Source organism: Siphateles boraxobius, unplaced genomic scaffold (genome assembly GCF_051911475.1).
Source record: "Siphateles boraxobius isolate OS27281-9 unplaced genomic scaffold, OSU_SipBor_1 26, whole genome shotgun sequence".
NCBI classification, from domain to species: Eukaryota; Metazoa; Chordata; class Actinopteri; order Cypriniformes; family Leuciscidae; genus Siphateles; species Siphateles boraxobius.
Genome location: NW_027508876.1, coordinates 16,932,562 through 16,950,256, shown reverse-complemented (window position 1 = coordinate 16,950,256; position 17,695 = coordinate 16,932,562). Strand labels below are relative to the sequence as shown.

Sequence of the window (17,695 nt, the reverse complement as noted above, 5' to 3'; positions counted from 1 at the left end):
ATTTGTAACAATTTAAAAAAAACTTTTTTATTTAAATATATTATGTAAAATGTAATTTATTCCTGTGATGGCAAAGCTACATTTTCAGCATCATTACTCCAGTCTTTAGTGTCACATGATCCTTCATAAATCATTCTAATATGATGAATTGGTGCCAAAGAAACACTTCTTATGTTGAAAACAGTTGTGCTGCTTAATATTTTTGTAGAACGTTTTCAGGATTCTTTAATGAATGGAAAGTTTTAAAAAAGCATTTGAAGTAGATTCCGTTGTAAGAGTGTAAAAGTTTTTATCCATCACTGTTTTCAATTTTACTGCATCCTTGCCAAATTATTTTCTTTAAAAAAAATCTTGCAGACCCCAAACAGTAAGGTAATTTATCACATCATGTGTGAACGTCCTGGTTGCGTATGCAACCCACCGTTCCCTGAAGGAGGGAACGGAGGACGTAGCCGACGCGACTGAAATGGGATCACGCTAGGGAGCCTATCATCTTCGAGTACTATTGAACGAGCCAATGTAATTGGCGTGCGTGATTCGCATCACACACTCCGCCCCCGCGGCGCGGGTATAAATACGGAAGTGGATGCACGCACTAGTTGCTTTTCGCTGAGGAGCCGAGACTAACCCGGGGTCAGCGGTGGTCCAGCGGTAGTGGCAAGGGGACTACGTCCTCCGTTCCCTCCTTCAGGGAACGGTGGGTTGCATACGCAACCAGGACGTTCCCTTTCAGTCGATAACGTCGGACGTAGTCGACGCGACTGAAATGGAATCAACCATTGAACACGCCACTAACGCTGCCACCTTCCAGTGCCTAAACCAAAGCCTCCTGATGCCCCCGCAAACTTAAGGCGGGGAAGGACAGGGCTTAGGCCAGGGAAGTCACTGCTGTTCCTACAGGACCACTGGGAAAGCGTTCCCCGTACGTTGGAAGGAAGGGACGCTGCGGAAGCCACATCACACCCGAGGGAGGAAATGTGGAGAATACACATATGAACTGGGCGGAAACCGGGCAGTCTAACATATGGAATGTCACTGGGGTGGCTCCAGCCTAAGACGGGGGGAGACACACCGGACAGTGACGGCAGAGAGACTCTGCCGAGGGAAGACACGGGCTCACCGCAGGGAGCCGTATCGTGGAAGAATACACATATGGGGTCACCGAAGGGACCGCAACATATGGACCCAGCCTAACACAGGTTCCACACTGCTTACGAGTGGTAGGCCTAACACCAGACGTTCCGCACGTCCGACGTCGGAGGGGTGTGGAGGAACTCAACAGGGTTCAATTTTAAGGGAACTCAACTGGAGTAGAAAGGCGCACGTATCCAGTCCATAGGAGGGGAATGGCGCAGCAAGCCGACACTTGAACCGGGCTCACGGTGAAACTGGCTTCATGAGAAGGGAGCCCACGGGAAGCAGCGGTTCAACTAGGTGTCGTCCAGCCCCCAACTCTAGAATCTGTTTAGCAAAGTATATCGTCAACGCCCAGGCGGAGCACTTTACACTCATCATAGAGGAGCTCAACACCTAAGTGGACATGTTGCATCTCGGATCTTTGCCGAAATGAAGGCAAGCACTAAGTGCAACTTTGCATGGAAACAGCCTTCCCTCTCTGCTGAATTCCAACAGATATTTGAAGAGCTGGTCTGAGGTCTATGACTTGCATTCTGTACACGTCCAAGCGAATCGGACAGAGAAGCCAGGGCTGGATCTGCCTCCTCCAGGGCAGCGCTTGCAGGCTCACCACCTGCTCCTATTACGGGAGAGGTAGGAACCTTGGGCACAATCCGAGCCGGGATCTCAGCTTGTGAGAGTTAGCCGGCCCAGACTCCAGGCACAATACGTTGACCGAAAGCGAGCAAGTCCCTACCCTCTAGTAGAGACCACGCGAGCAGGAGAACTGATATAACAGAATTTTTAACTCACTACCTGCAGTGGCTCAGGGGCGGTCTCTGCAGTGCAGTCGCACCAGGGACAAGGCCCAAGAGGATAAAGAGGGACACAAGGATTTACAAGACCTTGCTCCTCAGGAACCTGACGATCAGAACGTGCTTCTGCATACTTCTGCAACACGATGAGCGTCGTTTAAACACCGAGGCAACATCATTTTGAGGGTGATTTAGGAAAACAGCCTACTGCAACCCATTTTGCAGGAAAGAGAGCACTGAAGTGATCGAAAGCTTTCAGGATCTCCTCAGGGGAGAAGACGCACTCAACGACTAGGTTCCACTTCTAAAGGCGTAAGCACGCTACCCAATTCTAGGGGGTGCTCGCAGAAGTGATGGTAACTAACACATGTTCTTGTGATAGCCACCTGAACCTCCGCGTTCGGATGTAAGACCGCCCGGAATCTCCGGGGGAAGAACGCGTGTGCCATCGTGCCCCGTCCCCGAATCCAGGGGAAGTCAGGAAGGCTGTTGAAGGGAACCAGGTCTAGTTGGGCCAATGAGGGGCAACTATGAAGACCTGTTCCTCTCCTGACATGGCACGTAGGTGCAAGTGACGGGCGCAAAAGACAGGAGCATTGCTCAACACAACATGTGAAGATCACTGGGCTTCAGGAGCATTTTCTGCTCAGCACTTGGGTGTGACAAGTTCACTGAGCTCCAGGAGCATTCCTGCTCAACACCTGAGTGTGATAAACTCACCAAGCTTCAGGAGCATTTCTGCTCAACACTTGAGTACGAAGAACCTCACTGAGCGACAGGAGCATTTCTGCTCAGCACTTGAGTGTGACAAGTTCACTGAGCTTCAGGAGCATTACTGCTCAACACCTGAGTGTGATAAACTCACTGAGCTTCAGGAGCATTTCTGCTCAACACTTGAGTGCGAGGAACTTCACTGAGCACCAGGAGCATTTCTGCTCAGCACTGCGTGTGATGAATTCACTGAGCTACCTGTGATGGACTCACTGAGCTACAGGAGCATTCCTGCTCAACACCAGAGTGCGATGAACTTCACTGAGTTTCAGGAGCAAATCTGCTCAACATGAAGAGTGATGATTTCACTGACTTGCAGGCGCAAGGCGACCATGAGTCGCAGTCACTTTAAGAAGGCTCACTGGGGTTAAACGCATTTCTGCGGGCCCCTGGGGCCGCTGAGTCCCAGTGTTTGTCCAAGGGTAGTCCGCTCGGTTTACCCAAACACTGGCGGAAAAATAAAACCGGGGGGGCAACTGAGCGGCCCCGGAATGGTCATGACCCAGCCGGACCCAGGGGATGGAGTCTCCACTTGCCCTGGCTATAACTGTCGTGAGGCTCGATGGCGGCACGATTGAGTAAGCGGGAGGAGTGGAATAAGGCGCCCTCAGAAGCGTCTGACTCCAAGGAGGAGGTGACGGGTGAGTTTGTGACATGCAAGGGAAGCTTGCGCAACGGTCGCAATGTCTAACAACTCGAGGCACGAATGCCCGTGTAGTCGGGGGTCGCCCAGGCCCCCGTTAAAACACGCCCTTTGTACATGGCCGCTCTGTTGAAGAGGGTTTGGCAGCAGACCGGGATGAACTATAGTCACACAGGGTGAGCTGCTCTGCCACGGTCACCTCGGACTCGATCGTGAAGCTAGCGCTGAAGCGGTCACATATGGAGGGAGCCAAAGGCTGCGACTACCATATACCCCAGGAGCCTCTGAAAGTTCTTTCAGTGGGACCCTTTCTCACTTCAACACCAGCTGAACACATTCTCATTGGAGAGACATGTTGGACCGAGTACCTCTCCAAAACTAGAAAAGAGATACTCAGCCCGTGGGCGAGATTACTCTCTTCCAGTTGACCTGAAGACCCAACGGGCTCTGGAGCACTCGAGGGGAAGGACACTGTACTGATACTCCACCCTTAGACGCAACACACAGGATGGCCTGCGGTGCGGGAGGTAGAGATCTGAAGCACATGTCTTTCAGGTCAAAGCTGCAGACCAATCTTGGGCCAAGATGGTCACGACCCACCACCTAGTAGCACGAAGAACGAGTTTACAACTGGCCTTCGTACCGGCTGGAGGAGCGGCTATATCAAATCCTTCGCCAGCAGGATAAGATAAGCACGCACAAGTCAGGAGCACTGCTCAACACTCGGTGTGATGAATATCACTGAATTTTCAGGAGCACGTCTGCTCAACACCTAATGTGATGACTATCACTGACTTGAGCGGGGTAGCCGAGCCTGAGGTGGGGCAGCAAAGTAGAGAGAGTGGTGTTAGTGTGCTGTGCAACACTTACCTGTCTCCACAAGCGGCAGGGGGCGCGTGAGAAGGCGGATGACCGGGTCCTCGAACGCACCAAGCTGCCTGCTGGCGACCAAGGGGGAGCTGAGGGGTGTAAGGCTATACAGGGTCACACCCGCCAGACTGGCCCTCTTGGGACCAAGGAACAGATGAAATTGCTCTCTCTTTGAAGTGTGGGTACCGCTTGCTCCGCTTTTTTTTTTTTTTTTTTTTAGGGAGCCAGCGGCGGAACAGACACACACACAAACAAAGGCTCCACCCGGCCCTCACCCGGGGGGAGGGAGTGATCGTGCCACTCCAAGAGCATCTCATCCATTCCTGGGCGGCCCGCTCCGGAATGCTTTCGCTGTCGCTTGCCACCTGGCTTGGCAGCGCCTGGAGCGGGCTGGGCGTCTCTACTGCGGCCGGCTCCCTGCTGAGGCCTGGGTGGAGGCTGCTGCGGAGGGCTAGCAGGAGCGGCGGCCGGAGAACGCCCACGGCGACGAGCAGGCGGAGGAGCTGCCACCGGCGGCGGGTGGAGGCAGCAGCTGGCCACCGGGGCAGGATGTGCCGGATGACCTCCGTCTGCGCTTGAGCGGCAGAGAACTGTTTGATGCAGTTCTCCACCGCGTCGCCGACCAGCCCAACCTGGGAAATTGGGGAGACCAGGAACCGAACCTTGTCCGCATCCGCCATACCAACCAGGCTGAGCCAACGAAGGCGCTACTGGACCACCAAGGTGGACATCGCCAGACCGATCACGCACGCTACGACACCCGTACCCCGGAGGGTGAGGTCGGATGCAGTGCGGTGCTCACCTATGAGCGCACGGTCTGGATTACCCTCGTGCATGCCATGGGTGCCCTAGCCTGCAGCAACGCCATGGCACGCAAGAGGAAGGGGCTTGCCCACAGGCTTTGTAAGCTCTGCCCGTCGGAACGGACGAAACTCACAGGCCTTAGGGGGGAGACGAGGATCCCCCCAAAAGGCAGCGGCCGCCGGACACAGGTGCACCTGTGTCGACAGACCGCTCCAATGGAGGGACACCTCGCAACCCTTCACCGTTCCTCCATCAAGGGTAATGAGGGGGAAAAGCTATTCAGGCAGTTTCTGGCAGAGAAAGATGCTGTTCACCACCTGATAAGCTCTCCATGCATTTCGGGAAAGAAAGGCACTGGGGCGGCGAGCTGAGAACCAGCGCGGCCCGCCCCAAGATACCAAACTCCAGATTCCAACCGAGACTGAACGGGACACGGTGGAGGTTCCACTCGAGCCCGGCAGCCTCGGCGGCCCGTTTCAGCATAGCTGATAATTCTGGATCCGGCTCGGGCAACATTGAACTCCCGGAGGGAGACAATGCAGCCGAGTCATCATCTCCAGAAGTCAGCTCACCCTCTGATGCTGCAATCGGCGTCCTGTCCTCCAGGGGAGCCCCGAGTGAAACCGCTGGCCCACCCATTACAGATGGACCAGCAGAAAACACAGGAGGCTCCAGTGGTTGCAGTGGAAGGGAGGAGTGAGGAGCCCACAGGGAATGGTTACCGGGCGGGACATCCAACACTATCCTCCGGTCACCCATCCCACACAGCACCCGAGGGTGGGGCATGGTAATGGGGACTCGCTCTCCGCGAACGAAGGCGAGTCTCGCCCTCAACACTGCGACAGTCATGTTCCCACAGTGAAAACATGAGCTGTCCACAAAAGCTGTCTCAGCGTGCTGTAAGCCAAACACGTGACACAACAGTTGTGACCATCAGAGAGAGACAGGGAACGACCGCACCCAGAAACGCACGGGCGGAATGACATCTTGAAAAAGACGCAAACGCACCCGTGTTGCTCTTTCAGAAAATAGGACCGTCACCAGTGCCGGAGCACACAGGGAAATGACCGCGGCAACACTGAACAGAGAACTGAAACAGTGAAGCACTCACTTTTCCGCCCTCTAACCAGCCATCAACACACACAAACATTTAGAAATTTGTTGCTGTTAAAACAGCAGTTGAGAGCTCAAAGCTCGCGATCACCGCTGCACTCGCGCTGTAGAACACCAGCACTGGGAGAGTCTTCCTGAAGAACACCGACACACTCGCTCGTTGTAGACAACAGCACTCTCAGAGACATCAAACGATCGGCTCCGAAGCGAAAGGCAACTAGTGCGTGCATCCACTTCCGTATTTATACCCGCGCCGCGGGGGCGGAGTGTGTGATGCGAATCACGCACGCCAATTACATTGGCTCGTTCAATAGTACTCGAAGATGATAGGCTCCCTAGCGTGATCCCATTTCAGTCGCGTCGACTACGTCCGACGTTATCGACTGAAAGGGAACCAAGGGGTTAAGGAACAATTTATTTATTTATTTATTGTTTATCATTAACATTATTTATTATTAGTTTTTATAATATAGTTATGTTAGATTAATATTATTTTAATTGAATACAATATTATATTAATTTGTATTAATGAAAATATATACAATTCATGCATTAAATGTATAATTATTATTCAATTATTTTATTTTATTTATTTATTTATTTATTTATACTGGCATGTATTATGAATGCAAAAAAAAATTGGTTTAGGTTACTATATACTATATGTGTGAGGAGCCTACAGTACCAGCAAAATCTCTGAATTTGGCACTGGCCCTGGAACTGCCTCTAGTTTTATATCCACATCTGTTATTTCATCCCTATTTAAAGGCAAATCTCCTGCTGTAAAGTGATGACTCATGTCGGTTAGCAGTTTTCCTCTGTGCTGTATAAAAAAAAAAAGAAGTTTCCCTCTTTGGCGTACTGTAGCTGAAAGAAACATTTGGCAACCGGCAATGTTCAGTCAGCGTATTAATAATCAGCATGCATTTGTCATCTGAGATGGACTTTGCATGTGTACACCATCTCTTTCTGTTGGCTGTTGTTGAAAGAAGTATAGATGCAGAATCTAAAGCAGAGTCAGGAGACTTTCTTTGAATCCAGTGCTTATTTTTTCGATGTTATGCATCAATGTAAACCAGACCGCTTTCTGAAGTGCTTCACAGCCGAATTCCTCTGCTCTCCTTTTCTTTGACTCGGTTAAAGTGAAATTCACCAGGAACGTCCAAACATTCATTCGCTTTTGTCACAGTTCAAGAACACTCCAAATCTTATTGAATCGGTTCAAAATAATCACGTCTGGGCATCACTCAAAACTCTTAAACGAAAAGAAAAGAAGCCTAACCAGAATTGGCACGCGTGAAATTGAGATGCTTTGAAACAATCAGTGTAACATTCTATTTCGAACACAAGATTGTAATCCTTCACTGAGGAAGGACAGCGATGGCTGTGAATTGTTTCACTGCCTTTTGCAGGAGCCATATTTAATCAGCCTCCATCAGCCACATGTATTAGCCTGTTTTAAAAACCTCCACGTCATTCCAAAAATCACCGGCTCCCGTTGAATATACTGCAAATCGGCGAATAATTAAATGAGTATACGCTGGAACATTGGGTGTTAATGGATGGAGCTTTAAAGACAGACTGAGAGTCTTACATTCAGCAAGCTTGAATAAAAGAGCTGTTCCTGTGCTGCTGTGATAAGCACAGACTCCCTTATGACTGCGTGGACGTCTCCGGTTCTCCTCCTACTCCAAACGCCAGAAACACATCAGTGATTTATTCCCAGCGGTAAAGGGTGAAGTTTAGGAAGTTTTTGTTTGTATAGAAAGCACACAAGAGAATTATGGGATATAGGAGGCTGTGGGGAAGAAAAAGAAGGGGTCCTTGACTTCTCTTGCATTCAGTGCTGATGGAGTGAACATTTTAGGCAGGTAATCTGCAGAAATTCAGCCACTTGCAATCTGAATTTATGTGATATGGATACAAAGACAGTTGATGAAACATCTTTCTGCTGCATTGCCTTTCTATTGCATGTTCTTACAACATGAACAGTGCTGAACAATACAAAAATTGTTATGAGCCAGTTATTTTAATGAATCACTCATAAAGGCTAAATGAATCGCTAACTAACTCTGTCAGTGGTTCTTGAGTTAATGTTGGAAGCATAGTTCACCCAAAAAAATCAAGAACTTTCATGTTCCGCATCAGAAGAAAGAATGTCATACAGGTTTGAAATGACATGAGTGGGAGTAAATTATGACAGGATTTTTCATTTTTTATTTCATTGTTAAAAGTGTCCCTTAAAATTTAAACCTGTACATCATAATATGAAAGTCAAACAAATCCTTTTTTTTAATGGAAGTTTATTGAACTTTCAGACTTTTTTCAGCTTTTTTTCTTTTTCTTTTAGTATTATATTTGATGCATCAGGCTTTTATGGCTCATATTGTATTATTTAGGTGAATATGAAGCTCACACTTTTATTCAGAGATTTAAACTAAGCAAAAATATGAATTTTGGTGCAGTTCCTGATAAATATGGTCAATACATTAGATGAAATTCTGATAGCTTGCAACGTAAATCAATGTGATTTTTTTTACAGCATACACAAAATACATATAAATATCAGTTGTTACTCTATATATTTATTCTTAATATCTGAATGCAACTGATCCACAATCTGATTTCTGACTTGTAATGCAGCCTGAATCATAAACACACCGTGTCCATTCGTTCGCCAGAGGAGAACTGGCCCCATGACTGAGCCTGGTTTCTCCCAAGGTTTTTTTTTTTTTTTCATTCTGTCACCTGATGGAGTTTGGGTTCATTGCCACTGCTTTTGGCTTGCTTAGTTGGGGACACTGAATTGATTTGACTGCACTGACACTATTGGATGAGAACTGAACTCAGCTGGATGATGGCATCACTGTTTTCTAAGAGTTTTTTTTTTTCTAAAAGTGACATTTGAAGAAGAAGAATAATAACCCATACTCGGAATTTGTCCTCTGCATTTAACCCATCCGAATAAGTGCCCGCACATTAGTAATGAGTAGTGAACACACACACACATACTGCGAACCATGGGCCCACACACCCAGAGCAGTAGGCAGCGATTGTGGGTTAGTGAGTCATTTCCTGCCTGTATTGAGAACCAGTCTGACTCTCTAATCATTAGGCCACGACTATCCCAGAACTGCATTATAGATTAGAGCTCCTTTAAAACGGAACTGAATCAACACTGAACTGACTTCACCTGAACAATGAAACTATTTTCTTTTAGAAAAATTTCTTATATATTTACATATATAAGAAAATGCCGTACTGCCGAAATGAACTTGCATCATTCAATAATTTTCCTGTTACCACTGTAAACCTGCTTTGAAACAAGCTGTATTGTATAAAGCACAGGTGACTTGACTATATTGCCCAATAATGTGTTAGTAAGATGATATTTAAATGCTTTAGTAGTTTAATGATTAAAGCTCTGAGTTTTTATTGTGGGAGCAAAACATATAAAGCAATGCAATACAAGGATGATTGAGACATGTACAAATAAATGTTCCTTAAAAGCCTAATCTATCATATTTATCATACAGGTATACACCTGTACCACAACCCGAAGGTGGACATTTAGAATTATACTGAAAGGAGTTTAACTTGTTAAATCAGTAAGAACTATCAATCAGACGGCTGAAGGCAACAGGATTTTCAGCAAAGGTTTTATCATCAATTTAGAGACCTTATTAATAAGCCTATGAAATATGATACTGTCAGCTTTAAGGTCAAGGATACATACAACATTTATGTGTTGCGTCAGAATGCATGGCTGCTTTTGAATGGTTGTCAATGGAAAAATATTCTTTTTGTATGCTGTTATAGTTCCTACTTATGCTAACCAGCTAAACCTCGACTCATTGGCTAGAAACAATTATAAGAAGTATCAGCAGTCTCCCTATCGTCAAAAAATAATTGATGCTTTGAATAAAAGTTTACTCTAGTCTCACTCTCTGTCTGTTTCTCTTGGTTTCCATCTGTCTTGGGGTGACATCATCCTCTAATATCTCTCTGGTCTGTTGTCGCAGTGTTCCTCTCCATCACATTCTCTCTCTCCCCCCCTCCTCCTTAGATCTTTTATTCTCTCTCTTCTGATCTCCTCCTCTCCATACAGGTCTGTTTTGTGCACAACATTAGAGCAGAGAGAGCTAATGTAGTTTATCCTTCTGATTTAAAGCACATGAGTCACAGTAAATGTCTAGGGATAAATCAGATCTCAGTCATTATTAGTGGGAGTGTGTCTGTGTCTGTCACTCTGTGTTTTTGGTTTTGCATTTAGCCAGTAGTTGAGCAAAATATTTTAGTAATATATAATATTTCATTCATTAGTCAATAGCTCATTTATTATGACAGTGTTGAATATGGGAAGGAAGTGCCTATGAACAGTCCCTGCTGAAAAGATCAGCTCAAGTCAGCTTGAATTTCCAGGCTAGTTTGGATCTGATTGATTTTATGTATTTATTTTTCTTTAATTCATTATTTTTCTTTATAGAATTTCAGGGGTTTTTTCCAGATGGATCGCAGGTGAATGCAGTTTCTTAGAGCATGTTAAACAGCATATATTTTGTCAACAGAAAGTAAACGCCTGAATGTAGTGTATTAAATGTAATTTTTTTAATTTGCGCAAGGAAATATTTAACCAGAATGAGCTGGCATGTTATCTCCCACACATGCACCCACACGCTAATACCAGCCACAGAATGTACAATAACTGTCCACTGCAAAGCTCTGGAGATATTCCAGCTAAACATAAGCTCATACCTCAAACTTGTGTTTGATTTTGAGTCATCTCTTGCTTTATCCCTCAGCTCAGCTATCACCTAAAATACCCCCTTACCTGAAAGCTGCACTACTCGACATATTTGAGTGAAATGACACTTTATTTTTGTCTTTTTCACTCAGATAAGTGAGGATTTGGTGAGCCTCTATTATACGATGGGTGGGGGTCAAACCACGAGAGCTATCGGAAAGGGGAGATGTTGGCAAGCTGGCTTTGAAATGTCTCTTGGGCACGGTGCACTCTCTATTCCCCTACGGACATATACAAATGCGGTTAGATACACAGCACTCAACGCGGTAATGGCAGGAACTAGCTAAAGCCCTAAAATCTGTACTTCCTCTCAGAATTTTGACAAGAGTTGACTTGTATGATTGAATTGTTGTTTTTCTGTTGTTTGGTGGTTTCCTCCTAAGTGTTTTTTGATGAGACAGGTCATTTCTCGAAAGGTTTTTCGAGTACACGAGACCTCTTAAAACTGGCCACTGTGTAGAATACAGAATCACAGAATACAATAATTCATTTTGTGTCAGCTAAAGCTTTGCTTTTGTGAATTTCATGGTTGTCTAATGTGGTTGTGATATTGAATAAAAAGGACCTTGACTGTAAACTTCAGAAGCAGAACTGTTGAAACTTATCTTCAGCCTGTTCTCTGCTCTGTTTTAGGAAGCTACTGGAACGCGGCATCCTTCAACACGCCATCTTCGTACCTGCATTTCTCCACTTTTCAAGGAGAAACAAGTGCTGACATCTCCTTTTACTTCAAGACCTCTGCTCCCTATGGCGTCTTTCTGGAAAACCTTGGAAACACGGATTTCATCCGTCTGGAGTTAAAATGTAGGAGCCTGGTTCATGTTGTCTTTGTTTCTCCCTCTTTTTTTATCCCTTTCTCTGTGTCTGTCTGTCCTGCTGCTCGTCTGAATCCCATGGTTATGCACACACACACACACACATCTGTGAAGTGTAAAGTTTGAAAAGAGGAAGTGCTGAGCAGGCACTTCCTGTACCACCAGGATCAGTGCATGAAGCCTGTCCTTTTCATTATCTGCTGGTGGACTGCAGTGTCTGGCTATTGTGTTTAAGTCTATTTGCAGCACTGATTACTATACATACATTCGCCTTAAATGTTCTTCTGATTGTTCTCTGTTGAGTATAAATGGACGCTTACGAAGAAGAAAACAGCTGAAATAAAACAGACTTTGTAATTGCTTATAAATGTCTATTTACTGACATTTCACAGCCGTTTTCCTCAAAAATGGCTAGATTATAATGAAGCAGCATAACTGAGGATTTGAATAGTTCGCTGTGTAAAAAAAGGCAGCAAAAGAAGGCGAATCTCTTTCATGCAGATTGAGTTTTCAACCTATGAGCCGAGCTGGCTTCCTCTTCACACTGTTTACTGCACAATAGGCAATCCAGAACGCAAAAATTGCTGATAAATCTTGTGTTGCATACAGTGTTTCATGTTTCCTGAAGTGGTTTATTGTTAACGATTTTTCGCTCTTTTATGTATTATCCAAATGTCTATGTAGCCTAAATCTTTAAAGGCTGTTATGTGCTTTGTCTCCTGTTACTCACCAGTCAATTGTTCCAGTCTTACTAAGACTGAAGGTCAAAAAAGAGAATAGGACTGATTTAGTATTTACATAGTCACTAGATAATGATGAAGATTTCCAGATATTCATTCACAAACATATTTTTATGTTTATGTTAGCTTATTTAACCTACAGTAAGTGAGATATATATACTGTATATATATATATATATATATATATATATATAATTTATTCTACATGGATGAATCCTATTGACACATCCTCGCAGAGGTGTTCATCAGATGATAAAATAATCACAGTGACATTGTCTTCTTGTTGCTCGGATTGGCTGATTGCCCTGTCAGCTTCCTAATACATGCCTATTGTGTTCATAGCCGGTCTGCAAATTGGCTTGAATGAATCAACCTGGTGAAAATGGATGGACTGATTACACAATTAACAACTCACTACTTTTTGTCTCACTTGAATCAATGGAAACCATTTGAAACTATAATATGTGAGCACACTTTAATATCCATTTAGTGACTATTATAACAATAAGTATTAATAAATGAGAGCTTCAAAAAGTCTTTTTATTCTTTTTTTATTATTGTAGTTTTTTTATATTTATTTATTTATTTTATTTATTTATTTTATTCATTTTATAATATAATAATAAATTATGTTTATTTTACTCCATTTACTTCTTATTCTATTACAGTATTTTGTTTTGTTGTATATTGTTATATATTATATTTTATTTTATTATATTATATTATATTATATTATATATTAAAAACTTGACAGGAGACTGTGAAATATCCAGGTATTAATCAACTAATTAAATTATATTACATAATGTATTAGTAAAATATTATATAATATAACTTTTTATTTTATTAATTTTACTCAATTTGTTATAAAAAATTGTTCTTTTATATTATATTATATAATTGTATTATATTATAATTTATTATGTTATATTACATATGTATTATTATATTATATTATGTTATATTAATTATATTATACTTGATTACTTCATAAAATAATAATAATATAAACATACAAAAACATTATTGTGTTGGTTGCCTGGTGATAGTGTAGTGCTTCTTAGATAAATGTTTTCTACTTGCATGCCACTGGATCAAATGTGATGTGATGAGTTCCATTATGAATATTGTGCTCTGAGTAGCAGGAAATCCTTCCCTCAGTTCTTACACTCTCACATACACACAATCCTGAGCCAGGAGTGAGTTCTCCAGCCGTCTCCCCAGGCAGTGGTGTATCCCAAGGGCTCTGGAGATGCACACGGAGGGAAGCTTCTTAGTGGCTCCATTTGTCAAATTCACACCTCCTGCAGTCTCCCTGTCCTCATCTCTGAGGCACAAGGGAACGCGAGGGTTATGGTGAGGCAGAGGACATCACATTCCCTGCTTGCTCATTTACACACATTCCTGAATCCATACATAACCCATTATTTTTACACCCTACTGCTTTACCCTTCATTTGGACTGTGAGAAGAAGCAAATCTTTTCTCTCCTTTTTTAAATAAAAATAGGGAAAAAATGCTTCAGGTGAGACAGAGCAGAGAGAACAGCAACTCGCTTAGTGCTTTCTCAGAGAATGGTGACAGCAAAACATCAATCACTTGATGAAGGAGTGCAGGGAAAGACGGCCAACTGGGCATTATGCATACAGCACATGTAAAAGTATGCAGGCTTGTCCGTGGAGAAGACAGCACTACCCTTTCTGAGTGTTTGTGCTGCTAGCTGGGCCACGGATGCAGACAAAGTGGCCCTGAATGAGCCTGGCATGATCGGAATATGGAGGAAATATGAAGGCATTAGCTCGTTTTGCCCCAGCAGTGGCACGGCTCTCCAGAGAGCAGAAGGTTATTGGTACCAGAGATCACTGAGGTTCTTGACATGACAGATGGGCTGACTTTCCATATGCAGCTCTCAATCAGAAGCTTTACTCAGCTAGAGGGTCAGTGTATAAGTGAAAGGGGAACTTAAAAACTAAAAAATAAGCTCACATTAATTTTTAAGTATTTCTTCCAGAATGCCATATTAAATGGAGACTTTTGCTCAAGTCTCCTAACTCTCACAACCTGTGCAGTCTGCTATCAAAAATCTGAATATAATTTTTTTTATGTGATTTAATTATAAGAATTTCTCGTTAAAGGTGCTCTAATGGCGCTTTTCCATTACCAGTACCAGCTCGACTCGGCTTGGCTCGCCTCGACTCGGCTCGCTTTTCGATTCGTTTTCCATTGCAGAAAGTATCGCCACAAATAGTACCCGGTCGTCATAGCGACGCCTTTGGTTCCTCGTTGCCCCATCAAGCTCTCGCTGGATCCTCTCTTCGGCAACCAAACAAAGGAATGTCTGCACCTCCTCGTTTGACCACGGCGTATTCTTCCGAGTTGCCATAATAATAGTAGTAAGTTTAGTAACTATCTCTGGCTAAACTATTTAAAAAAGGCGGGGTTATTCTGGATACTCCATCTGGCGCGTGCAATGATGACGCAGTGAATAGTGACGATTCTCTCTGACCAATCAGCAGTCGGCATTGTTTTCACGTCACATTTTAGTATCACCTTAGCTCGCCTCAGCTCGCTTAGAACCTCGCCGGAGGTGGTACGAAAAAAAGTACCCGAAAGCAGGTACAGGTACAACTTTTACACAGTGGAAAACCAAACAAAGGCGAGTCGAGTCGAGTCGAGTCGAGCCGAGCCGAGGCGAGCTGGTACTGTGTAGTGGAAAAGCGCCATAAGAGATGTCACGCGTTTTTTAGGCCAAAACATTTTTTGTCACATTCAGCAAACATCTCCTCACTATCCGCTAGCTGCCTGTCCCCCGATCACACTGTAAAAAAAACGCTGTTTCTGCAGACACCCAAGGCTCCAAAAACAGCAACAAAAACAAACTGGGCTAACCCGTACCACAAACATAACAAACTGTTCCAGCCAATAACCGATTAGAAGGATTTGGGGGTGGGGGTGGGGTCTAGCTAGCCTCCGTTTTGTTAGACAATGCTTCGAACGTCAACAAGAAGTGACATCACCCAACATCGCTTAGAGCACCTTTAAATTCTACTGAGATCAAATTATCGGTGTTATGTTACATACATTAATTTTAAAGCTTGATAATACTGTATGTAAAATGCAGAGAAAATGATATATATTATTTTAATGTTTTTAAAATAAGTCTTTCATACTCACCCAGGCTGCATTTATTTGATCAAAATATTGTTACATTTTTAAAATAACTGCTTTTTTTAAGTGTAATTTATTACTGTGATGGCAAAACATTATTTTAGTAGCCATTATTCAGTCTTCAGTGTCACAAAAAGTTGTGCCTCTTAATGTTTTTATGGACCCATGTTTTTTTAAGGAATCTCTGATGAAAAGACAGCTAAAAAAACAGCTTTTATTTGAAACAAAAATAAATTGTAAATATCTTTATTGTCACTTTTATCACACTATTTAATGCATCCTTGCCGAATAATTTTATTTCTTTATATTAATTTCTTTAAAATAATATATCTCACTAACCAAACAAGTAGTCCCGTCCTAAGTCAATATTGATATTGATATCACAGACCATTTAAAAATGAGACTGCAATACTATTTAGTACCACTAGTGTCACAGAAATGAGACGCCTTACCATTTTTCTAAATGTTAGAGTAAGAAAGAGAGAGCTGGAGTTATCTAAAAAGTTGGGGAAGATGGCTTTAAAAACCTCATCGACCTGTCACATGAATATTAATTAGGTGATGTAACATTCACCCAGTAGTTCTAAATAACTGAAGCCAAGTGGGTTCTAGCTATAGTAGAGCATGAATTCTTGCATTAAAGAACATCTAAACTAAGCATGATGTTCAAAGACGTTATTCTGGCACGTTTACTTTGCAAAACAATTAGGATTAGCACTTACGTTTGGCCTGTTCACTGAGTCTACTGCTACTCAGTCGTAATGCTATTGTTTTACATATGGCGTCTACAGTTTTCCCTCTTTGCACCGTGGCCAAGCAAAGCAAAGCTGTTAGAATACAATGATTATCTTCCAAAAAGTTGAGAGCGGTCAAACTTCGAAAGTTGCAATGATTGGTGCGCCCCTGAGAGCGTACAGTGAGGTTCAAGAGTGCATGTGTGCTGTTGTGTGTGTATCAGTGTCTGAGTCTAAGCCTCTGTGTCTAAGCTTGTCGACCGCACTGGTGGGTCATCTACAGCGGCACCCAGCGTAAACACTCCAGAGCTTTTCTCTAAAGCTGGATATTCACCTTCTGCATGAATCCTTTCTGAAAAGAAGAGTAATCAGGCCTGGCTGCAGGCCTGTGTGTGAGATTAAGAGTGTATTCGGGCCAGTTGTATGTGCACTTGTGTGTGTGTGTGTAGGCAGAGGAGCAGATTGTGAAATTGAAGCTCTCCGCCTTTTTTCTAGCCTTCCATTATGTCTCATCGATTTATGCCCTGACTCCTAATCCTACTTCCTTATTTTGGCCTGCCTGGTTTTCTTCAGTTACGGCTCAAAACTGAGGCCCAGTGAAATCCACTCGAAGCATGAAATGAGTGGAGGGCAGCGTGTTGGGTTACTGTCGAGTGGGAGTTTGATTTCAGTCATACATCTAGATTGGCTGCTCTCTGCATTTTGACTTGGGGCAGCATGCTAAATTAAAAGTTATTTTTAAACGGAACATTTTATGCATTATTTACAGCTTTAAATCGAATATTTCTATAATTGTATCTCCAATATTGTTGTGATTAATCTCAAATTACGCAATTATGCATTATTATGATGAATTATTTAATGAAACCTGTTTTCTTGTTGTGTGAATTTAGCTATTATTGTGTGTAAAACACACGTGCTGGTGCCCTTGAAATGGTTCTGATGATCATGAACAGAAAGAATGACGCAGTTTTAATGTCAAGTTACGTACAGAAACAGTGTGTTAACTGTGTTAAATAAATTAAAAACCATTAAACATTTTTAATAGATCAAAGCAGTTTAATGTGTTATTTTAATTGTGGTAAAAATCAAAAGTTCTTCTACTGTCGATATATATACACTCCCGTTCAAAAGTTTTAGGGTAAGATTTTTTTCATGTTTTTGAAAGAAGTCTCTTATGCTCACCAAGGCTGCATTTATTTGATCAAAAATACTGTAAAAACTAATATTTTGAAATTTGGTTACATTTTAATATCTTCAGTTCACAGTCTCCATTACTCTGTCACATGATCCTTCAGAAATC

At 43.3% G+C, this 17,695-nt stretch overlaps 1 protein-coding gene across 2 annotated transcripts in view; it reads left to right on the top strand.

The window, feature by feature from the left end:
- cntnap2a (contactin associated protein 2a) overlaps positions 1 to 17,695 on the top strand; it is a 511,778-nt gene that overhangs the window by 429,033 nt on the left and 65,050 nt on the right. For both annotated transcript variants that reach the window (XM_077244572.1, XM_077244573.1), the window contains exon 16: positions 11,570 to 11,740. In XM_077244572.1, the coding sequence (XP_077100687.1) occupies positions 11,570 to 11,740 (171 nt within the window). The remainder of the gene's footprint in view (positions 1 to 11,569; positions 11,741 to 17,695) is intronic.